Source organism: Haliotis asinina, chromosome 10 (assembly GCF_037392515.1).
Source record: "Haliotis asinina isolate JCU_RB_2024 chromosome 10, JCU_Hal_asi_v2, whole genome shotgun sequence".
In the NCBI taxonomy this organism is placed as follows: Eukaryota; Metazoa; Mollusca; class Gastropoda; order Lepetellida; family Haliotidae; genus Haliotis; species Haliotis asinina.
Window position 1 is genome coordinate 21069837 of NC_090289.1, and position 26282 is coordinate 21096118.

Here is a 26282-nt window from a genome sequence, read left to right on the forward strand (position 1 = left end):
CAATATGCCCCCGTATGATACCAGTGACTACCCGAGAGACCATCCTATGCACAGAGCCCCTGGATGGAACAAAAAGGTCTCAGGTAAGATGAAGGATGAATGTGCTGGTACACCAATAACTGAATACAAGGGATTGAGACTTAAGATGTATTCTATCAAGAAAGCAGAGGACGCTGAAATAAGAAAGGCTAAAGGTGTGAAAAAGAATGTGGTGAAACGACATATCAAGCATACTCTATACAAACAGGATCTATTTGAGAAAAAAACGTTCAAACACCAGATGAATACACTTTGTAGTGATGGGCACAAGATATACGGGTTGACTTTAAATAAGACGTCTCTATAACCAATGGACACAAAATGATGGATAGCTTTGGATGGTACGTATACCTACGCTTACAGTCATAAAAATATGTAAATAACATACAGTAGAACATGGATATAGCGAACACGGATATAGCGAACAAACGGATGTAGCGAACAAATTTAAAAGTGCCGTCAATGATCCCTTTATAATATCATTAAAATTATACGTGAATAACGAACTCGTGAGTAGCGAATTAACGGTTATAGCGAACTGATTTCCTGACCCAAAGCCCAATTAACGATGTGAGTAGCGAACTCACTCAGTGTCAGCTCAGTGACTTAGCGGTATACATCAACCTTGTGGGTGGTGAATCAACATTGTTTAACTTCGTTGGCGGTGAATCAACATTGTTTAACCTCGTTGGTGGTGAATCAACATTGTTTGATAGTCATTAATTAATTAACAAAAGAAACACATCGTGTTTAAAAGCAGATGTATGTGCAGCAGTCAACAAAATGAAATCGGCAGGACATGGCGTGCAGAGCAAAATTGTGGACTATGTTAAACGCAGTTAAGTGTCATATTGTTGAAATTGTTGTGATTGTTAAACATGTTCTAAATAATGTATTTGAACAATGAAATCAGAATTTTAATGTCAATGTACAAGAATATAAATATATAGCCCATGTATATACGTGTCTCTTCATCTCTATAAGCCAATATGGCGGTCAAACATTAATAACGAACAACGGATATAGCGAACTAAATCCCTTGGTCCCTTGGAGTTCGTTATATCCGTGTTCTACTGTATATTTAATGGAGAAAATTTACTACAGCCTGCGAGGATACTGGAAAGGGGCAGACGCTATTAAAAAATTAGCTAAAGCTAATTTTCGGAAGAAAAAGCCAAAGCCTGGTTACAAAATCAAGCTATATGACAAATATACTTACTGGCACCAAAATATATAGCCAGGAAAAATTCGGTATTCATATACCTAATCAAGTTCACCCGGCTGACCTATTGTTTCTTACACATGATCACACCGTTAGAGGTAAAACCTACAAGAACGCCCTGGCAGCTGTAGACAGTTGCTACAAGGAAGCCGAACCATTGACCATGAAGGATGCGACTCAAGTAGCCCGCGGATTCGAACGCTTATACAAACGTAGTCTGCTGACGCGGCCCTCAGAACTGCAAGTTGGGAATATATGGGTGCCGTGTCACAACTGCTAGCCAAACACAATTCCAAGATAAGGAGGGGCGCAGTCGGAGAACATCGAAGTGAAGCTGTAGTTGACAGATTCAATCGCTCCATAGCCGAATGTTTGTTTGCACACCAATATTCACGGGATTTAGAATTGGGGCCCCCACACAGAAATACTGAATGGGTAGTGCGACTTCCTCGGGTGGTTGACTTTATGAACAACGAAATAATGAGACTACTCTATAAGAGACCAGTAGAAGCAATCCATATGAAATCCCTTGTATCAGAGGCAGCAGCACCCTGTAGAAAATGGGAGGATTTGTTCATGAGGAATTACCAATCATCCCACAGGGATGAAAAAAAATATATATTTATACATTTATCTTTAACAAACTTTTAACTTCGCTGACGTAGTCTTTTTTCTTCTCATAAATAAGCTGAAATCGCTTTCTATCCGAAAACTGGGCTTTACATAATTGGTAATGACCTTTAACTTCTATACCACGCACAGAACACGTATAGTTTGTATAACCTTTACAGTGAAACAACAATAACCCTCAATTTTGCTTCCTTTACCGCAAATGTCAGTTTTTCCCCATAAGTACCCAGTGACAAGTATCTCATTCTCACAAGTTCTCATTGTTTATATAATATTTTGAGTAATTAGTAATTAGTCTAATTGTCTAACAATTAACACTGTCACTGCTACCCCCACCACTACGAAGACCAACTCACAATCTTTCTGCCCCTCTGAAGGAGTGTAATACTGAGAAATTGTTGGTTCATTACCTAATGGTTCTAGTTGTTTACCCAATAAAACATAGTATTCTTTCATAGCTTCATCGACGTCTTTGAAAGTTCTAACGGAATAATTTTCGTGCTGGAGTTGAGAATTGATAAAATCTAGTCTCTTCATTTGTCTCATAGCGTATTGAGCCTGTGCGGCCTGTAGTTTTTGTACAGCTATATCGTGTCATTTTCGTTCCACTTCTTCCTCAGACGCATTTGACCCTCCAAATTGTGAAAATAGAAAATCACTGCGGGAAAATACTAATGCATTCACGAGAGCCCCACCAGCTATCATTGCTGCTGTAGCCATAATATATTTAATACTTTAAAATATTTTCAGGTATAATACCTTGCTTTACCAGAAGATCCTTGGTGGCCATCGCCATACCAATGTTCATAGTAAGCATAAAAATATCTTGCAGATGAAGTCGAGTTATATAGTAGGTTGTTTTAGAATCATTTTAGTCAACCGAGCGTATCCTACTGCTAATCCGGAAACCACTAATGCATGGTATGCATCGTTAATGAACGTTTTTCCCTCCGACATAATATATATTAATGGAAATATAATTTTAATTATAACATAATATGAGGGTCGATCTCCTCTTGGGGTGTGGGGGGAACTCCCACTGGTTGTGGTTGGGGTTGGGGTTGGGGTTGGGGGTGTGGGGGTTTCCCCCACAACATATATAATGAAACAAAAGCAGTGGCTACTACGCCAACTACTGTCACCCATAATTTGTAATTATGTTTCTTGTGCCTGGCTAAGACACTTTTTCTACCAGCTTCAACTCTTTTTTGGTTCTTCTAAGTGACGTGCGTCACTGGTTCCTGGAGGTTGTCCACAGGACTCAACTTCGGTGTTTCCTCCTTGGCTATCTCTTCTTGAGCAGCATCCATCTTGTATAATATTATTATTATATTTTGTTTCATCAAATATACAATGCTTTGCCATGATGATCGCTCCTGTCAGCGGGGCTAGATACATACCGTATTTATGATACAAAGCACAACTGATATAACTCACGGCATTATCAATAAACGGGTCCTTCTCTAAGTCCTCCCACAAACAAAGCTGACGTTCTGGTGGTATTGGTAAAAAGTGCGACGCTATACCTGTGTTAATCTGGGTAATAGTAGAAGCTACCACTTTTGTCATCTCAGCTCCGAGTTGTGCCTCATACCTAGCGCATAATTTATTGATTTCCTCATCTGACATTTTCTGAATTTTATCAGTGGTGATGTTTTCTCCTAAATATTGTTTTCCATTACCACCCATGACAGTGCTACCAGTCTGTCTCGCTGCTTCTTGTCCTTTTGTTCATCTGAAATTAACACCTGTTCTAGTAATTCATCACACTCCATTTTATAATATAGTAATCTAGTTTTTATTTTTAAAAAATAATATCGAACATACACTAAATACATGGAGATAAAGGTTAGGTTACACACGGCTAGAATTTCAAAAACCAACATGTATACTAGAATTTACTAAAAATTACTAAAATGTTACAAAAAATTACTAAAATTTACTAAACTATTACTAAACTATTACTAAAAGGTCACATGCAACCAAAAAATCAAACATAATTTAAACACTTGTATCACTTATTCATGACATATAATATACATTGCTGCTTGCAAAAAAACAAATAAACAAAATTATAAGCGTACAATCGCGATTCAAAAGTGCACTATTTTGTACTTGGGCTTACTTCCCCCGAAACGAAGCCCTCGGGAGACCGACCCCAGTCATAGTGGGTGGATATGCACTCAAATGTAACGACAGCTTCCGCTTGGCTGTTTCATTTGCTGATATGCTGAGGGTTCATTGTGTGTACAGAAAGATGATCTGTTTGGTGGGCATTTTAGAAGTATAGCCAGTCACAAGAAAGTAAGATTCTTTATGGATAACAACTTCTTTTTGTGTACTTGATGCGTCGTTTCAGTATGGATTCATATAATGTTGTCAAACAAAATCATATACACTAAAAGAAGTCGTTATCCATGAAGAATGTATATAGAGATGTTGGGTTTGGAAAATACATGTTCTCTGAATTTGCGCTCAATCCAATCAAAAATCATGTCAGTAGAGATGGTAAACTACTGCGTGGCTGGAATCTGTCATTCGTCCAAGTACAAAGCAGGACTTGAAACTGACAAGAGTTTGCACCAGTTTCCGTCAGATCCAGTCATCCGAAAAAAATGAATGTAGTGTGTTTGCAACCCACAGACATAAAAACATGTCATGTGTATCACACGTGCCTAATTACATAATGTGGCAGACACAGGACTCGGGTGCACGAGTCACAAATCAACTTATTTTCTTTATGTCGTATAGTCTGATAGGTGTTAAGTTCAAATTGCACGTGGTCAATGATTGAAGCTGTGTATTGTATGTTGTCTTTAGTAGACAGGCAGACAGACATATAGGTGTGAATAAACCAGACACTGAGCTTTCTCTGTGACAGAGACTGCTTACCACAATCAACAAGTTGTTTTACGTAACGAGTAGATTATTTACTTGTTTGTGTATACAACCAAGATCAAACTACTGCTCACGACCTCAGATGCTGGGCATGCATACTGTTTCAAGCTCCGCGAACCTATTCACTGTGCATGCGTTATGGACGCAGCGCAGCACAGGTGTTGAAACCAGTTTTCCCCCCAGCGCTGGGGGGGAATTTAGTGAAACGTTTGAACTCGGATTTTGCGGGCTTTTTTTTCATCGCGTTTTCTTCAACTTTATAGGTTGAATTGGCATTTTTTATGATTTGTTTCGGTATGTGCATGCCGAAAGGTTCCAGAATCTGCAAAGTTGTGTTTTACGTTGCATGTGACCTTAAAGAATTACTAACTATTACTAACATTTACTAAAATGTTATTTAAAAAGAAAGGCCGGCCGCAGGCCATTACTAAACTATTACTTGGTAATCCACTGGTTGGTCGGTTTTTAACACGAGTTTGGCATGTTTAGTTTCAGCCAGCTGTTTCTTCACCCATTCTCGGTCTAGTTTATTCATCACATCATACTCTCTCAAACACTCCTTGAATGAATCCCTGTCCTTGCAGTGAAATAATGATACCCATCGCATCTGCTCCCTCAAATCTTTCAACATCAAGTTGAATTTCTGTGTCAGTACCAAGATACTGTGATTTGCATGCCGGCCAGAGAAGGCTAGGTACGATAGAATGTCTTTCTTTTTTGCTATCTCTCTAGTAGCACTACAGTCATCCAGGATGAACAACGTCTGTTTTCCTTTAAATTGGTTGTGAAAAAATTTTAAACACTCTTGTAGACATGTACCCGGGTCAACTTTATGCACATCTGTGTCTGTCATTACCCAAAATCTATCCTTTTAAGTCTTATCCATGTTTATAGTAGGGCATAAGATACCTATTTTGTCAAATATGAATTTATCATACCCCTCCAACAAATCCAGTATGAAAACTGTTTTACCACAACCCGTCTGCCCACATATTATAGCGCAGTGCGGAGTGCATGGTAAATTAATAGATGGCTTGCATGTATCTTCCATTGTCTATATTAAGTTGCGCGTCCATAATTACATATAGATATAATTTTAATTACCAGGTGGTTCTTGAGCATTCTTCGTTATTTGAACTGTTATACCCTTGCTTCCATTTTCGATACGATGACCGCTACCGTGTAGAGTGCTATTATCTGTCGATCTCATATCCAACCATAACGCGTACTTTGTGGTTAAGTAATCACCAATATTAACGGAGTATAGATCAAGGTCACTGACCACATTGTCAACTATTGAGTTTCGTTTGATCGTTGGTAGCATCTGTATTTTATCCCACTGCTGGTATGCTCTCATTCCATGGCTAAATAACTGATCAGGCACTCCCTCTATAGTCACTTCTACTTTCGTGATCTCTGGGTTGAAAAATTTCTCGTTGTCTCTTTTGAATTGTTCGTATTCATCCACGGGTATGATTAAAATACCTTTCATCGATCGTGCCAGAATGTTCATGTTGATATTCCACACCGTGTCGCTCTTATCGAGTACGACCATTCTTTGTCGAAGTATCCTATCTTTGAGGATAGTCATTTTTCCTGAGTGTAGCAGCAAGTACACAAGACTTGAAACTCGCGCCACAGGTTTTAATAATTTTCGTTTCATCGTTGTACATAGTCATTATACAATAACAGTATGGTGTTGAACAATTCATGCAGAGGTGTGGCTAGGTTAAAAAACTACAATAAAAACAAACAAAGAATCTCAGTACTACAGATCACATAAAAAATATCAAAATTCGTATGCAAATGTTAACAAACCTTAATCAACATAATTTTACTTTTTTAGGGCTTTAAACATTTCAAAACCATTTCATTTAGGCTTATTCATGAAAATAATAAAAATAACAAAAACATACAAATTTACAGTATATTTCCCTTCAAGTCACATATTTCACAACAGAAACAATTCTAAGACAAAGCAGATGACCCGAATAATTACAGGGGTATCTCTTTACTTAATGTAATGGGAAAAATATTTACATCAATTCTTGAAGCAAGACTTAAGCTTTGGTTGGAGGTAAATGAGGTAATATGTGAGGCACAGTCAGGCTTCAGAGAGGATCATTCAACGTTTGAAAATATTTTTGTGCTGCAATCCCTATGCCAGAAATATTTGAGGAAGCCTAAGCACCGACTTTTTTGCAGCCTTTATAGATTTTTGGAAGGCCTTCGACCTGGTAGACAAGCATAAACTATTGTATTTATTGCATACATGAGGTGTTCGTGGTTAGTTCTTCTATATTTTGAATAGTATGTATAACCAGGTGAAAGCCTGTATTAGATTCCGTAATAGTAGATCAGTTGTGTCTGGTGTACGGCAAGGATGCATGCCTAGTCCTGCACTGTTCATCTTCTTTATTAACGAACTTTCTAACGAATTTAGACAGCTAGGATTAAGGGGTATACATGTGACGGGAAGTATTGAAGAAATTATTATGTTAATGTTTGCTGATGACATCTCTTTGACTGATTCAACTGTTATTGGTTTACAGAGAAAACTTGATGCCCTTGCTAATTATCGCAGAAAGTGGGGACTTGAGGTTAATTTAGAAAAGTCAAATATTATTGTTTTTAGGAATGGAGGTTACCTAAAATCAGTTGAGAAATGGTATTATAGGAGATCTTAAATGCAGATTGTAACTTACTATAAATATCTTGGAATTGTATTTTTGTGTAGACTATGTTGGTCCAAAGCCTGTGAAACCTTAGCTCTACAAGCCACTGAAGTGCTTTTTCCAATACAGAAAATTTGGCAAATATACTGACCTCACTCCTTTAATAGTGTTTTAAAGATTTTTTACCCTAAAATTATTCCCATTTTATTGTATGGGTCACAGATTTGTGGCTTCACAAAGAGAGATCTAATTGAGAGAGTACAAGGAAATTTCTTTAAGAGATTTATAGGAATCAGTAAAACTGTTTCCACAAATGCCATTCTTGGTGAGAAGGGCAGACACCCGCTTTGTGTTAAATATTATACTCGCTGTATCAAGAACTGGTGTCGACTATTATACATGGAACATATAACATATCCAAAAGCCTGCTATGAGATGCTCAAGACATATGACAAAAATGGGAAAATAAATTGTGTGTCACAAGTTAGATTATTACTTTGGTACACTGGTTTCTCATATGTATGGGTCGCCCAGGATTGTGGTCACGCTGACATATTTATTAAGCAGTTTCAACAACGCAGTGAAGATATCCTGTTTCAAGATTGGCATTCTAAGATTAGTAATTCTCACTTTTTGGGGGCATATTCTGAACTGAAATCACTAATAACCCCTGAGAAATGCATATCCGCACTTGCTGACAGACACGATTTGAGAAGAATCCTATGTAAGTTTCATTGTCTTTCACATAAGATAAACATTCAACAGTATAGGTTTGATAAAACTGTTGAGAAAAGAATGTTATTATGCACTAAGTGCCAATTGCAGCAAATAGAGGATGAGTACCATTTTTTGCTTATTTGTCCTTATTATTCTGGAAGTCGCAAGAAAATTATTCCATCATATTATTATGCTAATCCATCACATGCTAAATATTATCAAATACTGACATCAACTCACTATGAACACATACTAGCTTTAAGTATCTATTTGAAACGAAACTTACCATTTGAGTATATTGGCAGTATACAACCGTCCACGCTTTGTACACCACTGTGCACTGTTTCTTTTGAATATTTAATGTACTTTAGGCCATGTGGCCTTCATACTGAAATAAATTGTCATTGTCATTGTCATTGTCATTGTCATTTCACACCAGAAACATTTCTAAGACAATAATAGCAAATATTCATTACATTAAACATTCTTGAAAGCAATTAGATAGGATATACGACAAAATTTTACTGACATCTTGTGTAGCCTCATGGACTTGGTAACGTTTTCAAAATGGTGCGACCTTGTTGACTGCAAGGTGACATGCACTCAGGTAGCCACCAGGGGCAGATTGACATGCAAATTAGGTCACCTGACCTACTGTTTATAAACACTGCCATGTGCTTTTGTTATGATTATAAAGGTAGTGGCTTGATCACTGTTATTATTTGGAAATATGAATTTGGAAATGAAATACTTTGAATTCAACCCATCTTGTGACAATAAATGAAAACATAAATTTGTCAATAAATGAACTTAATGAGCATTTTTGCACAAAACTGAAAAATAATGATTTCAGCCTTTACACTGAATACTGATTATTCGAATCGAATCTGCCTGACAAGATCCGGACTAGTCACTTTATCAAACTCTAATGATAATGTTGTTTATCTCATAATTACCCTTAAAACTACTCTCATTACTGTTTGGTAAACGCACAACATTGATGTATTCACTGAACGTGAGTTTGTATTCCAACCTGACCCCCAATGCGGCTTGGTAAAACGGTGCATGCCCAGTTAGTTACTCAAAGTCTAGTGGGATACAAAGCCTGTTACCATACGCTTCAGCGATTGCTTGTTCACTAACCGATATTTTGGGTAACTCTTCTGAGATGAAAATGTACCCGATACGTAACCTATTTGATGTTTTGTTACCGAGTCCCTGATACACACAGTTTTCGCGTTCTCTCTTACTTTTCCACAGGTCTGTATAACAGTAATACACATCGCGATCATCTATCCTAAACACCTCGTTACAGCCAATTTTTATGGTGGTCTTCTTGACTATAGCACAACCCACATTATTCATAAGCTCACGTTTGTTGGTGTTCGAAGACAACATGATATTAAACGCCAGATAACTTGTGAACAACATGGGGAAACTGAACGGACTCAATGAGCACATCGGCAGAGAAAAAAACAAACCCAGGGAAACAGAAGATATGAAGCATGGTATCACGGAACGACTATGCAATTTAGAGACACACGCAATTGGTATCTGCTTAATCAAATCGTGAACAGCTGCGATCCCAGATCAACTGCATTTGGGAAACCATCAACAGAATACTGAATGAGAATACGTTAGCCGACAGGTTTAGAATATTGTTCTGAAAGCAAGGCATCACTATTGTCAGCATTCTGACAGCATTAGGTTTCATTATATCAACTATTGTAGTATCAGTTACTGGAAGGGGATCCCCCAGTGGGACTACCCCACACCCAACACCGAATGGTGGTGACGTCAAAGACTGGATAAAAAATCATCTGAAATCGCTCGTGGAAGCCCTGGCTAAACTCGCTGGTAAGGCTGCAGAAGCTCTACCCATATACTAGGAAGTATTGTATCGCGGCTGCTCAGCACACTGGGTAAAACTGTCACGTGGTTTAATTAAAATCTGTGGGCATTCATCGTTGCCGTGGCTGGGCTGGTGTACATTTCAGCTAAGGTATGTTTTACCAAATAGGACACAAGCCAACCACAACACTTCTAGCGCTGTTTTACTATCGATATGCTGCTGATTGGATGCCTGCATGGTGCGGGATAGTATGGGGGATACCCCTGGTTTAACCCTAGACTCTGGTGGTGATGTCACTATACCCTTTTCACCAGTATGTGTTGATGGTGGTACTTAGGACATGTTGACGTCATCGTTAACACCAAAGTTTTGGTCGGCCATGACGATGATTATTTCATTGTTGTATCCCGTTATTTTACTGATTCTCAGACGCTTATCACTCGGAGTCATGTACAATCCCACACCAAACACGTAGTTGACTTTTGACGTGGCATATTGTAAAGTGTCCTGGTATCATTCTATAGCACTAGGTAGATCTACTGGTGATGCAATAGCATCCTCAATATTAGCCACGAACTGTTTCTGTGCGTCGTAAGTGGTTCCGCTACCTATGATACAGAAGCGCCTCTGCGACTGAGCCCTGAGAATAGCCCACATGTACGTTCTAATCAAACCGTTTAAACGGATAATACCAGTGCAAGTGTATCCTTTTGATATATCCAACATAAATATTTTCCAATCATCTTTCGAACCTGGGGGCTGCTCCCCTTTTAGGATAGTGAAAGCAACATCGCCTTTAAAATTCATACGATCATCTCTCCATTCATTACTTGACAGAGCAAAGTACTGCCTAAGTATACCTCATTTCACTAAATCATCACTTGCATCTTTCACTGGTTTTGGTCAATATTTGGTAGGTTTAGGAACAATGTCATCTAAGGCATGGAAAACATTTAACGTACTACACATTTTTCGTTTCACTAAGTTTGTTAGTAAATCTTTTTTGAATGCTTTTACCAAGAGCTCATCGCTGTAAGGAATTCCTAAACCATGGTTTAGACCTGGTAAACGCCAATCGGTCTTAGGGTCAATTCCGAATTCATTATAAATCCTTTCGTAAGCCTGCCTATGATACGGGTTGTTCGTTACATTCCATGCCTTGTCCTGTGGAAGTGGAGCACTGATCTCTTTGAGGATATGCCTAATCTGGTAGTATAATCTGAGGATTTACTCAAGGCATCACGCCTAGTGTCTGTCAACGTCAGACTGCATCCAGCCGTCGCACACCATATCGCGAAATTGAGTTGGTTCTGTCAAAATTGCATCCAGTTACTGAACCACGTGTGGACAGATTTCTCATCAGTGACTAATAGCTTATACTTTCCAAAAACATCTACAAACTGGGTTTTAAAATACGAACCATCCACATCAACTAAGATTTTCATGTGTGTGAAATAAGAGACATTTATATTATCATTTTTTGGATAACCTACTTCGGGTTTATACATATTATTATATAATATATAAATAGAATAATATGTACATTACTCTTCCGGATATAAAGAGCGGTGAGGTTGTTCAACTTACACACGCTATTGATAACATGTCTGGTAAACTCAAAATAGCACTATGTGATATAACCTACTACCCGTGATGGACAAACATTAATAAAAACAATAATAAGATGTTTATTAGTGGAGCCAGACACCTAAAAACTGATGGATACTACAGCGTATGTTCTCTCAATGATGAAAGTTTTAAACCCTTAGGAGCTGAACTTAAAATAAATGACTCAAACGGAACAGTGGTGTTGATTAACAACAGTGTAAACAAACTGAAACTAGGCCGACCGTTGGCGAATATACTGGGATTACCAGCAGATGAAATAAAACCTAATATTACCGCCACCGGTAGGAAAGTACCAGAGCTAGTTCCATACTGCGAGCTATATGTTCATTGAGACAGTATAAAAAATGGATAAATTGTAATATTTCTGAATTAAAAATATCAATTTTAGATACAAAAAATAATACTACAAATATAGGATACTTAAACCTAACGCTACATATACAATAATGGCTAGTAATCAAGTGCCAGGAATGCGTATAAAAAAATGCATTAATGTAGGTTTATTAGACCTAGGAGATACTAGAGGGTTTGATGACTCAGGAATAGATGGCTAAATATACACTTTTAAGTCATTAAGCCCCAGAGCACTTGGAACCCCATGCTGATTGCCTGGCTGGCTCTGGCAAGACTAATTAGGGCTATTCATGCCTGATATGACTGGAAGGTTTCAGATATTACAGGAAAGTGTCTCGTCATATGAACAAGTCCTGATTGTTTAATTGTTTAATTGCGTTGTAAAGGTATATGTTGAAAGAAAGCAGGAGTGAATACATGTCATATATGTAACGTTTTACGTAATTTTATTACACTTTCTCTTGTAGGCTTTTGGTGGCGTTTGTATTTTCTTAACACATGTTTGTATTCTTTGTAGGTAAGACATACTTAAACAAATTGTCCCTCTCATATCATTGTGTGAGGTTAAATTATTCAAAACATCTATGTCAATGGCAATGGTAAAGAAGAATTTAAGCACATGCCTAATAATCTATGAAAGAAGCGTTTTCGCCGATAAGTTGCTAGTAGCTAGTATATACTGAATATTTTAAGGTAACTACTAATAAGCAAATGTGTGATGTACATGGAACAGATTCACAGTTTGTCACTTTGGTTCATCTAGATTTAACGCAGAAAATATACGTTATCACACGAACATACATGTATGCATATTGTATAATGCTATTCCTTGCACATACATAAGACAAAGGGTCATGGGATGGGCGTCATCAAAGTTCCCGAATAGGGCGTTTTGTATCTCAACTGTTCAATATAGTGGCTGATTTATTATCTATGACCAATCGTATCATGAGATACCTGTCACAGAGGAAATGACAGGTGATGGTGCATGGGCTAAATTTCTGAAGAGCACGTTTGGTCATTAGACAGCTTGGATACAGAATGACTATTGGTTTGTTGGTTAGATCGTTGACCAATCGATATGCTGGATTTCGGTTTTATCAACTCTAGATATCATGAAAAAGTTTGTGTATCGTGAACATGCATAATCGTAAGGATGCCTGAAACGTACATGTAGGACTAACAAGCACTTTGACGAGTTTATTTTTCTTCAAAGCGCTACAATCCGATTATTTTTACCCCGGATAAACCAATCCAACCATTGAGTAGAGATAGTATTTATTTGCATATACATTTTGCGCACACTACTTGTACATCGAACATAATGGCTTGCTGAACATTTCAATATAATCTGCACATTGTTACGAATAAATATCACAATTCAAGCACATGTATTATAGAATTAAAATAAGTTACACGATACTGATTTATTGTGATGTATACACTTGCAGTTGAATCTCTCCAAATATTTATGAAGATGGGCATACTTATATTTGTTTAGAAAGCAAACGAATTTCAGAAGATTGACAATGGACTCCACAAAATGGATGAATGAATGATTTAATTTAGAAGAAGGTTTTGTAACCTTGTCACCGTTAATTCAATCAATGTGCAAACATAATATCTTAGTATTCACTCCCAATGACGAGAAACAAACACTTACCTCCTGTAACAACATCTCATAATCCCCTTTCTCGCAGATATGTGTTCATTTGCTTGTCTAAGCCCCCGACATTGCAAGCAGTTGTTATCAAAACACATTAATAGTTCTTCTGATTAACAAAGAAAGTAACCTCTCTTCTAAAAAAAGCTAATCTTTGATCATTACTGCTAAATTGATTGAAATAATAGGTACAATACGAATTTAAAATTCAAAACCCCCAATACGCGGCTCTTGCTGAATGGAAGGTGCTTTTCATCACCTCCAATACGCAGCTCTCGCTGAATAAGAGGTGCTTTTTATAACCCCCAACACGCGACTCTCGCTGAATAAGAGGTGATTTTTATAACCCCCAATACGCGACTCTCGCTGTGAGAAGCTAATTAATTTGCCCCACATACACGTCTCTCAGCCTTAATGAGTTAAGCTTATGAACAACATTTACAAACGTGTTAAAGTTCCGGCCGTCAGTGGTGATTCTGGTAGTACTTTTAACCTAGATACATCAAGACATATGATATAGTTCGCAACAACAATGATGAATGGAGAATATACCCATCGTTTGGTGGTGAAATACTCAATTGAATTTGAAAGAATGAATGTTGAACACTATCTAATGCTCACTGACAATAACAAGTGGGTGATATTACCATCTCGAATTGATTGGCTTCTCAACATAAAACTAAGTTCTCCATGCGTTTTCATGGAAAACAAAGACCACTACCTAAACAAAGTCGTACATAACGGAATCATGCTCGGAGCTTACGTCCCATTACAGAGGCGCAGTGTATTAATTAAACCAGTCTTGAATATGGCAGCTCACATGCTATCGGGTAAACCCAGGGAAAACAAAGTATTGCAGTTGGTTACTGAATTTAACGGTGTGTAATCCCAAATGAGAAAACTACCAGAGAATTCAACGCTGGCCATCCAGGTCTACCTATGTAAACCAAAATGTGAAGGGAATCAAAATCAATTGTCTGAAAAACAAGAGACTGAAGTTTGCTCTATTTATGTCAGGGTGATGCATGAATCACGAATGAGGTATCATCGTTACCTTAGAAGACAATATATCTCTAACCAAGGTTTTTCTATCCAATCACTTAAATTTTATTAGTTCGAAGTTCACGCCTGAGACATTATCAGAAAAACAGTTGGAAACTATTTTCTAACAATTATATAAACAATGGTAAGCAATCACTCCAATGTAACACTTGGTGATCTAGGTGACACAAAGCAATTCACCTGGTGAAGAAGGCACCACATACCTCCTATACCTTTAAAGACAACACATATGAATGAATGTCACTAGCAGATTTTACAGAGCTTGAATGGTTAATTAAAATAACACTAACCAACCCTTACATCTTACAACTAAAATGATTTTGTTTCCAAAATTACTAACAACGGGATCCTTCTCACTTTCTTTAATCCCTTAAAAGATAATACTATACAAGTATTACAAATACCAGGTCACACTGGCAACATGTTAGCTCCAATCAACTTGAATACCAGTTTAGTCATTCGCAGTATTTATGATTACCAACAAGATTCAAATTATGGTATGAAACCAAACACCACATTAATTATAGACGCATATCTCGCAGAGATTTCCAAGCGAAGTATACTTTTACTTTTAGATGGACTGAGAATAATTTGGTTTAAAAGACATGAGAATAAACGTTGCCGAATAATAATAAGCAGGGTTAGAACTAAACTTAAAATTGCCATTAGCCCTCCGGGCTAGTAACCTTCAACTATCACTAGCCCAGACACAAAACAAGTAGTCCAGAGGAAGGAAAGTTATTCACTGAATTGTTAATATCGTGGCACTGTCTGCAATTCATCTGACACAGAAGATTGCTTCACTAGTGATAGGGCTGCTAAAAGACGGTCGTGGGCTCTTGCTTCAATCTTTCTGAGTTCATCAACATCAGGAGCACCTGAAGTCGGTTTTTGATTTGATAATCTACCGAAAATAGCAGGTCCCCAGACAACGGATTCAGAATGCACATCAAAATGATAGGAATAATTTTAGGAACCAACCTGAATGTCACAATGTCTGAAAACACTTATGGCATTTCAGATGGTCATACATTATTGACAGAATTCGAATTATAAACTTGTACTGTTATTTTAATTTCAAAGACACGATTATCGAACTCATGGATCGGCAACGTGTCCACATCAAAGATGTCAAAAAAAAACAAACAAAAAACAAAAAAAAACCAACCCTGAAGCAACACTGTTTGGCGGAAATAAATAAGCAAACTAAATAAACAAACGAATAAAATACACAACAGTACTCATGAAGGTTGTCAAACGTTCCATGCCGTACCATGTTTTCGGGATATTTCTTTACCCCGTAATTTCTTGCGTACAGCGACATGACAGTGCCACCTGTAAACACCGTCTCGTGTGCAGAAGCTTCTGTCGCAATCGGAACACAAAATGTTTGAAATATTCAGATTTCACGGACGTTGTGGCCTAATTTCTGTCAAAGGACTAAAAATCTACCATAGAACATAATGCAATTTGAAAACCTTCGTAAATGAGATCATAACTTTTGAAATTACGCTCGCAACTTGTCAAGCGGACCGTCGTCTGCTCAAGTGAAAAGCCAAACATAAATATCACGTGACTCGAATGGAATGTTGCCGACGTAGTAAAAAAAACCACATTGTTCAAACACCGAATTGGTTATCTCTTACATATATTTTTTTTCGTGCAGCAGAATTCACACTAGGCATGTGACCTCTGGGTTCATTTAAAATGCTACTGCGATGATACTATATCGCACAGACATGACACGTTTTATTGTCCCTGCAGACAAGAAGAACGAATGTGCAAATGATTGAATAACGTACCTGTAAATATGTTTATTTTTAACAAATTTTACAAAAAAAATAATAAAATAATCAAAAACAAAATTACCAGTTTGCTTGGTTTTGATTAAAATGATACGCTGTATCTGTTGATTTCCGTGGAGAAGAATGGATCACATGCGCTTGGAACCATACAAGGGTGTTACCCCGCTCAACAACGAGTAAAACATGGTACGTCACTTCTAGCACTCGTGCTAGCGAACAAGACACGTAATTATGTTGCATTGGAAACCAGCGGACGACAGAAGAATTCTAAGAATAAATTTACGAAAGGTGAGGTGATATTTATTTACGGAATTACAGTTTTGATAATCTACTGATACGCAGCAATATTCATGATCATATTTAGCGCTATTACCCCGAGAACACGTTACACCATAGTATATCAAGTTGCTGTTTAATACTTTTTATGCAATTGGACCAATCACGATCTTTATAGCAGACAGGCGGAAATGCTTCATTAGAAACCAATAGTGATCCAATTATTTATACTCCATCTGGGCCAGTAGTAAAGAACTGAACCCGTGGAAATGTATAACTGAATTTGCCAGACGTTATGAGAGGTGTGTGCGAGGCTGTGATTTGTCAGATAGTTATTCTCTATCAGGGCCAGCTGTAAAGAACTGAAGAAATGGAAAGGGATAACTAAAATTGTAAGCCGTGTAACTCTTTCCAACCTATACCTTGTGGTAAAGCGGAGGAGCGATAACATGATTTGAAAGAAGTGACACGATGTATATGTTAACTTTTGAGTTTTGCAACGATAGAGATTCATTAGTCTGGTGATTTGAGTAGAAAATGCATGATCTCAATTCCAGTACCTGATGAATTATAGTAACCACTGAAAAAACCAAGTAGTCCGCCGGACTTGTGCAGTTATATTTTCATTCGCCCGACAAAACATTTATTCGCCACGGGCGTGCGGGCGAGCGTAAAGATCGAACCCTGATAAGGCAAGACTATGAGCCATTAATAAGCCCCGTAGGGGTTCAAATTGTAGATAAAAACATACCTATTAATATTTCACCCATTTACCTGTACGATAATCTAAACCTCATAAGCATAAATGACAGATAATTAAAAATGATATATAAAATATATTATAGACACACAGAATGGGGCTGTATCCAGCCCTAGATAAAGATGGAAATGTAAAGGGGAAAGTAGAGGGGTGAAATAAAACAACTGGAACAAGAGCTTGATATTCAAGCATCACTACATAAAAAGTACAATAGAGCTTTGAACTATATAGATGGTGCTGATACAACACTAATGACAACTTGTATGGGATTAAGAGAAGTAGGAGTTGGATTGTTGACAACAATCGTAGCCGCACTTGTGGTTTTAGGACTTGAATTTGCAGCTATAATTACAGGAACAGCTGGGACGGTGTTTAAATTTGTATCCCGCAAATTGAATCGTAAAGCAAAGAAACACGATGAAATTAGAATCCTTGCTGAGGCAAAGTTAGACACCACCACACTCAATGACAATAAAATCTCAGAAGACTTTCAATTGATACTAAGGGAACAAAAAAAATACAATAAAATGAAAGAAGAGATTCGTCGTAAAAAAAAGTTGCGGCGATAAGCCACAACAACAACAAAAAATATATAAAACAAGGGATACAACAAGCCCAACAGACATTTATTACAAAAACGAAAGACATAATAGAAGATACAAGTTAAATTGTTTCGCTGAAGAATATTTTAGATTGATCTTACATAAACTAGTCTCGTACCCCAACAGTCTCCCTCTCACTAGGAAGACTGTTGGGTACTTTCTTTACAGGGGAGATGAAAAGTGGTCGTTTTATGGGGCTTATAAATAAAGATGAATGAGTGAAGGATAGGTTATTATCTTATGGATTATAAGGGCTGGTCCAGAACCCCCATTATTTATACTACTAAGTCCGAAACATTTCCATGGAAACGGAAAAAATAATCAAACACAAAAACCTGTAAAGAGCAAAAGGCACCACCTTGGGATCTGCTACACATATCTAACAACTTTTGCTGACAGATATCACAATGTTTTAGAGTTGTGCTCCGAAAACGAAAGACACCTCTCACTTTTGAGATGAAGTCCGAAACACTTCCATTGAAACCGAAAAAACAAGAGTCATCAGAAGATGACATATCCCCCCGGCCAACAGATATTTGAAAGGACAAATCATCTGACAGTTACTTGATGTTTTCTTAAATTATGTTGGAATCGTTTCCATGGAAGTCATGAAAAATATAAAAGCCATATATGTGTAAACAGCAAAAGGCACCACTTCAAGATGTGTCTCATGTATCTGCCAAGATCTGTTGAAAGATATGAAATGGGTTTCGAGTAGTGATCTGGAAACAAAGCCCACCCCACCAAAAATGTTACATTAAACAACAACAAAAAAAAAAAAAATGTCAAAACTCTGTAAATAGCAAAAGGCACAACTATAGGTTGAGATTATTATATCTTTCAAGTTTGATCTAAAAATATTGAACGGTTTCTGAGTTATGCTCCGGAAACAAACTGATTACGGATGGACAGAAACAGACGGATGGACGGACGAACGAACGAGGCATCGACTATATCCACACACCCAGTCTAAATGATTAGAAACGGAGAGACAGATGAAGCATCAACTGTATCCAACCGCATTACATGCCAGGGGAAAAAAACTTGCACTGAATAATGGTATGACATACATACTAACCCAACATTCGGAAGTCCAACAATACCAATTTTCAGGTTTGTACCAACTCTACCAATAAGAGGTGCAGGTTTCACTTCTTCCTTCTTCTTGGGTGGCATAATTCAATCTGTGAACAAAATGAAGAACAATATGATTTGTAACAGAATGATGAAGATGTGGATCAGAAGGAAAAGAATGGTAAAGTGCAACAAATATTTGCTTTCAATATAAGCTTCATTTAAGTGATACAGTTGAAGTTCACATGCTTGCAGTTATTTCAGATGCAGTATTTTTTGCCAAAGATCAAACTTTTACTGACAACAAGTACTGTCAAAAAGTTATCAAATCAAACTTAAAAAGTAATGAAAGTGAAGGCCGTAATTCAAGATAAAGTTAAATGTAAACAAGAGCCATCAGAAGATGACAAATACTCCCGGCCCCGACATATTCGAAAGGACAAATCATCTGACAGTTACTTATTGTGTCGTCAGACCAAGTCTGAATTATTTCCATGGAAATCATCTGTTTCATATATCTGCCAAGATCTTTTGAAAGATATTAAATGGTTTTTGAGTTGTGCTCCAAAAACGAAGTCCGCAACGTGTTCATGGAACCGAGAAAATAATAAATCACAACAAGAGTCATCAGAAGATGACATATCTCCCCGGCCAACACATATCTGAATGGACAAATCATCTGACAGTTACTTAATGTTTTCTTTGACAAAGTTGGAATCCTTTCCATGGAAGTCATGAAAAATATAAATGTCATATATCTGTAAACAGCAAAATGCACTACTTCAAAATCTCATATATCTGCCAAGATCTGTTAAAAGATATTGAATGGTTTTCTGTCCATTGAATCCAGTTCGGGTCTGGAAACGAAGCCTATCTCTCCATTTTGAGACTAAGTCCGAAACCTTTCCACGGAAACCAGCAAAAATAAAAATGCCAAAACACTGTAAATAGGAAAAGGCACCACTTTGTGATCTGCCTCAAATATCTGCTAAGTTCTGCTGTAAGATATTGAATCGTTTTCGAGCTGTGCTTCAGAAACGAAGCCCTTCCCTCCAAACTGGGAAAATGATAAATCACAAAAATCTGTAGAGGCACCACTTTAGGGTCTCCCCTACTACATATGTGCCAAGTTTTGAGGAAAGATATTTAGAAGTTTTTGAGAAACGAAGCCCTTCCCTTCATTTTGAGACTTAAGTCCGAAATGTTTCTATTGAAACCGAGAAAATAATATATCACAAAAAAAACCTGTAAATACCAAAAGGCACCACTTTGGGTTCTGCAACAAATATCTACCACGTTCTGCAGAAAAATACTGAACAGTTTTTGAGTTTTGCTCCAGAAACGAAGCCCATCCCTCCATTTTGAGACGAAGTTCGAAACATTTCCATGTAAACGGAGAAAATAATATATCACAAAAACCTGTCAAGAGCAAAAGGCAAAACTTTGGGATCTGCCACACATATCTACCAAGTTTTGCAGAAAAATATTGAATGGTTTTTGAGTTCTTCTCCAGAAACGAAGCCTGCCCCACTATTAGACTAACACCAAAATGTTCCATGGAAAAACAAAAAAAATAAAAATGACCAAACTCTGTAAATAGCAAAAGGCACAACTATAGGTTGAGATAATTATATCGATCAAGTTTGGTCTAAAAATATTGAACGGTTTCTGAGTTATGCTCTGGAAACAAAATAATTACGGATGGATGGATGGACGGATGGACGGACAGACGAAAGAAGTTTATTTTAACAAAACGAAAAAATAATTATCAACAAAATAGCATAAAGTAATTAATATACTGTGGATGAGCATTTAACAACACACACGAAATAAAGTTTTAATATTTCCCGTCATATATTTTCCACAACACTCCCACAGTCGTGTCATACTTTCATATCTTTACAAATCTAATGCTTGTCAGATATATTTGGGATTTTACTCCAAATAACACCGACTGACAGCCATTGACAAATCATAGTACATTTAGGTGTTATATCATAAGGAAATTTTATTTATGTGTTATCTTTTAATTACATGTTTATTAGGTCAATAACTCAAGACCCACATTTGTTAATGTATTTGTATTTCAATATTTTCATAAAACATGATATTTCTGTGGTTGCAGTATGACAGTTTTAGTTCATAAATCAAATCAGAATGTAGGAAAATTAGAGAATAACCCATGAGGTACGGGTGATTATATATGTTACCTGCCACATTATCATTTCCTTCTTCAACGTTTCCATTTCCTTCAAAGATTTGTGGGCTTGCCCTGTTTGGATGGGTTTTCTTGTTGTTTGTTTTTGTTTTGTTTGGTTTTCATGAAAAATCTGCAAGGTGCAATTTAGGAAGGAATATCAGTTGCCTGCAGTAACCAGTTTCACGTTTTATATGCGCTGCATGCTATGTGCACTTGAAGACAACTGTAGACCGGAGTCAAGTTTAAGAAATTTCTACTTCCAACGTTGAAGAGTTCGATCTTAGTAACGATCGTGATCTTAAATCCATGCTGTCTTAAGATCGTCTTTGTGCAAGTGGTTTAGGGCAATTGTATGGCGATTGTAAAGTTGATTGTAGGGACCTAAGATTGATTGTAACTGTGACAAGATTGCTCTGTGCAAGCAGGCCCAGTTGTTGTTTGCATTGTACACGGTCAAATCCCTATTTATAGTTACATTGAGATCATGTGATCTGTGGTAAGTCACATGACTGTAAAAAAGGAGATAACTTGGGGGCAGAGGCATGCAGTGCTATGCAGTTTTGGGAGGCTGATGCAAGTGACAGTGTCAGAATTCAGTGTTGCAATACGGGTCTTCAACTGGCAACAACAGGGACACAGTGTACACAGATTTATAAACAGAATAAAGGTTTGCTGTGTTGGAACCGTAGACGTTATTTGTACAGACATTTGCAGTGGTGACATACTCCTCAGAAGACATCCAACAGCCTGAAGATCAGGGGACAACAGCTTTGGTTTCTGTACCCAAAGACCTGTTGACTACCACAGGAGCCGGTAGACTGTCTGAAAAAGGGAAGTGACTGGGCCAGTTGGAACAGTGTACCTGAGGCAGATCATCGGCTGGAACTAGTGCCTGTTTGGGAATAGAAGTGCATTGTGACACCACAACCTATCCCCAACAGATCAGTACAGACCCCAGGTATGCCATGCTGGTTGGCCTGTACCTTAAGAAGGACTCCTCTGGGAGGATTGACCAGTGTTTGGAGGATCGGGTGTTGAGAGCAAAGGGTGCTTCAACAGGGGAACTGGTCTCAGTCACCAACGCGAATGCCACTCAGTGGTTCTCCCTGTAGAGAGGCTGGGATCTCACCCCACAGTGGCAATCCACTGGCATTGTGTAGGAGAGTCTTTGGAGAGAGGTGGAGGGTTCTACCAAAGGGGAGGGTGGATAGTGGACAATGTGAGGAACCAAGAGGTTCACCTCAGTGGAGAGATGTAACATGGACATTAAGTGTGAAAGATAAAGGAAGAGGTGTGTGGGAGACTGTGTGCCTCACCTCACGAGTGAGGAAGCAAGTTTTATGATCCTAATAGTTGGAGAGAGTTCCGCCCGTACCCCTCCATCTTTTTTTAGTAAGAAATGCGGTCACGGGGATTTATTCCCCAATGTAATATTCTAAAAAGGGGCGCTGGTATAAATTTTGGGGGGCTCAAAGCGTTTAATGGGGGTTTAGAAGTTTGGGGGTAATATTCAAAAAGTGTGGGGGAGGGGCAGTGATAAAAAATAAAACGCCTTTGTCCTTAAACTCTGTCTCCGTGTTTCTTTCTCCTGCTTTGCTCTGCTCGTCTCTTCTCGTCACCTGCAACTTCCTGTGATTGAGCATACTACTCTCATACATCTAATGTTAGTGGTGTAGTGGTGTCAGCATTCAAGTGAACAATATGACTAACAATTTTAACTAAGAATCTATCTAAGTCTGAAAGAAATGTCATCGCTTGTGGGAACCGAACCCGGATCGTCTGGTCAAGAGTCCTCCGTTTTACCTCAGTGCTACTGAGATTGGTGACCAACAGAGCGCTACTTATTGTATTTAGACGCTGGTTTGCAGGCTTACGCCTGGGTTGTATTGTATTAATTGACGACCTCCTTTCAGAAGTCTCAGTAGCTCCGAGGAACAGTGGAGGTGCACTAAGATATGAGGATGGTGAGTTCATGAGATCAAACCTCGAATCAGTGAATTTTTATTTTTGTCTGTTACCGTGATGACATATGGAGGTAATATTGGCATAAGAACTAATTAGTAGTAAAGGAATTGTGATGTCGTACTCTGTTGGTGGGTGCGAAATTTGAATGAGAGATCACCTGGTGTGCTTTTCCCATGCATATGATTTTGGTACGAGTTGCTTGTATGTAATAACATCCCATGATTTAATGCTTTTTTAATAAAACATACACGTTGTCATCATTCCCATGCGAGACCCTAGCTGAGTGTGGTACACATTCCCGGTGTAAGAGAAAGCCATGTCGTCATCCTCTAGTTTAGACATTCCCCCTAACGTAGTACGAGATCGTGAGCTCTCTTCTTCACCAGGCCCACTTTTGGACTTTTTTCCTCCCTTATCGGATGGTGACATTGACCCAGGTCAGAGAGCGACTGACGACTTAAACGAGGACTCACCGGGTTCATCAAGCGTTAGTGACCCATCAACTGAGTGACGAACGAGTGACAGTCCCGGCAATTGGTCAGTGTATCTGTTTTACTTACTCAAAATATTCACACAAGCAGTAATAGTACTAACACTGTACCTCCTGCAAATCCTAGTACGTCGTCTCCTCCCGTTCTAGCACTCCCTAAACGCAAAACCCTGCAAATAATTCCTGCAGACCCCTTCAAGTCTGTCTCACCTCCACACTCTCCCACACCTCCAGCTGTTGATGCAGTGTCTCACCCCACACACCCTCGTAACATCCAGCACCTTGGGTTGTGACATGTTCAATGCTAAACATCCCCCTCCCATGAATCTTTTCTTTCTAACGTCACATTTAGGTAGCACCGAGAGCACTTTGCCAGCGGTACGGGGTGTTACCAACCCAAGCAACTTTGTCCTAACTGTCACCAAGTACTAACTTGTACTTACACAGTTAATCGCAAGGGTAAGGTTCCTGACTATCGTTTCTAGTGTAACCGCAAAGTATGTTAACAAAAATCAAGTTCCAGCACGGAGGGGTACGTGGTTTTCCGGGTCGAATTTGTTACTGAAAAAATATGTTTTGCTCACCTACTGCTTTGCTCATAAAATGTCATATGCAGACAAATTCAGAGAAACGAGTATTGATTGTTATGGCGATGGGAAAGTCCTAGAAACCTCATGAGAAGCACATATGGGACTATCTAATGTACTGTAGAGAGCTCTGCGATGATTGAAAAGAATAGTTCGGACAGAATTGGTGGGGCTGGCTTGACGGTAGAAATTCACGAAAGTAAATTTGGGAACCGTACGTATCATAGAGGGAGGATGGTAGAGGTTCAGTGGTTTTTGGGTGGTATTTGTAGGGAGAGTAGACAGTTCTTTCTTCTTCCTGTAGAGACGCACGACTGACGGACATTAAAATATTTATAGAACTTTTAAGGTGCGTGTATGCAGTATAGTATATCCGCTCGAATGATTTGCAAATAATGCACCATTTCCAAAAATGAGTATTTGTACTTAGTACCAAATCCCACCACCGGTGCCTGTACAAACCTGATCGAAAACCGGTGGTGGTGCATCAAAAGGCAACTACCAGCAACACACAGTCGGCGACACTACTTTGCTCTACATCTAGCCGAATATCTGTATCACTGTAGTGCCGAGAAAGGCATTTTTTATGCAAATCCTAGAGGGCATTTGCTCCATTTACTCTGGAGGACAGTAGAGGTATGTTGTACTTTTCTTGAGTATTGATCTGTTGTGTGGAATATGGCATACAAATGGCGATGTTGTTATGCTGACCTCAACCTATCTGGACACCCGTTCGATTCCTAAGGCTGAATACGGGAACGCCAGTTATTGCAGGTCATATATTGTTTTTCATGTCTTACACACATTATTGATGGTATAATTACTAAATTAGTGATTAATTTGAGTGACATTTCATAAGTCAATGTCTTGGGAGGGGTGGTATGGGTGGAACTCTTACCCGATAGTTGCCGCACAGTCGCCGGTGAGGAGAACACACAATTAGCTACTGACTGTACGTCAAGTGTGCGAATATAATTAACACGAGTCTGTACATTACCCCGGTGCCGACAACGATCCCATCAGCCTTATTTAGACTAACATGTGACCACATATAAGTCAGTCAGTCTCATTCCACCAATATGTTTTGTTTCTGGAGTGCAAGTATGTGTAAGATGTGCATAACGGAGGATTTGTGCGAGATGAATTATTTCAACATACCACGAAAATAGGGTTCCACACTTGTAAATACAACTAACAGTAGCGTGTCTTACCGAAAATGTTCAGGAGCAATACACTACACATAAGTGGAGCAAATACGCTCTAACAAAATGTTTGTATAAATTCGCAATACAAAAACAGATCTACCTGATTCACTGCGAGCTCGCTGGATATGACGTTCTTGCTAATGACTACAATCTGTTTCTCCGCGTGGTGCAACTGCAAGTCCGCTTTCCGCCGGACATAGGCGTTAATACAGATCCATCACGTTTATGCGCTGCCGATCTTTGCGCACATGTTTACGGGTTGTTTAAAGGGTCCAGAGTGAAAGTAGCCACTGACTTCTCTCCTTGATCAGCTATGCTTTCATTGTGAATATTTATGCAATATTTTAAAAGAGGGTGAAAATGTCTTTGAAAATCATTGTTTTTTCAGAAAAAGACAGTGAACCACTGGCCGGTAGCGATAAGTTGAACGCCGCTTAAATGATAAATAAGCGAACTCCCAACTTATCGCTACCGGCCTGGTTTCCGAGTCAATGTGCGCAGCGACTGCCCGTGACATGTAAAGACTAAGCCCAGCTCAACCGTTGGGATGGCCTAAAAGTAGGGCCAAGAAAAGTCA

The 26282-nt window shown here is 38.4% G+C and overlaps 1 protein-coding gene across 2 annotated transcripts in view; it reads right to left on the reverse strand.

Moving 5' to 3' along the window:
• The window catches only part of LOC137297669 (obg-like ATPase 1), a 310380-nt gene extending 284185 nt beyond the window's left edge, over positions 1-26195 (reverse strand). Inside the window, exons 1-2 of one of the 2 annotated variants that reach the window (XM_067829580.1) lie at positions 25806-26195; positions 19263-19368 (exon numbers count right to left, since the gene is read on the reverse strand). In XM_067829580.1, the coding sequence (XP_067685681.1) occupies positions 19263-19360 (98 nt within the window). In that variant the 5' untranslated portion in view covers positions 19361-19368; positions 25806-26195. The remainder of the gene's footprint in view (positions 1-19262; positions 19369-25805) is intronic. The other variant, XM_067829582.1, reaches the window with a different exon arrangement.
• Between the last annotated feature and the right edge of the window lie 87 nt (positions 26196-26282).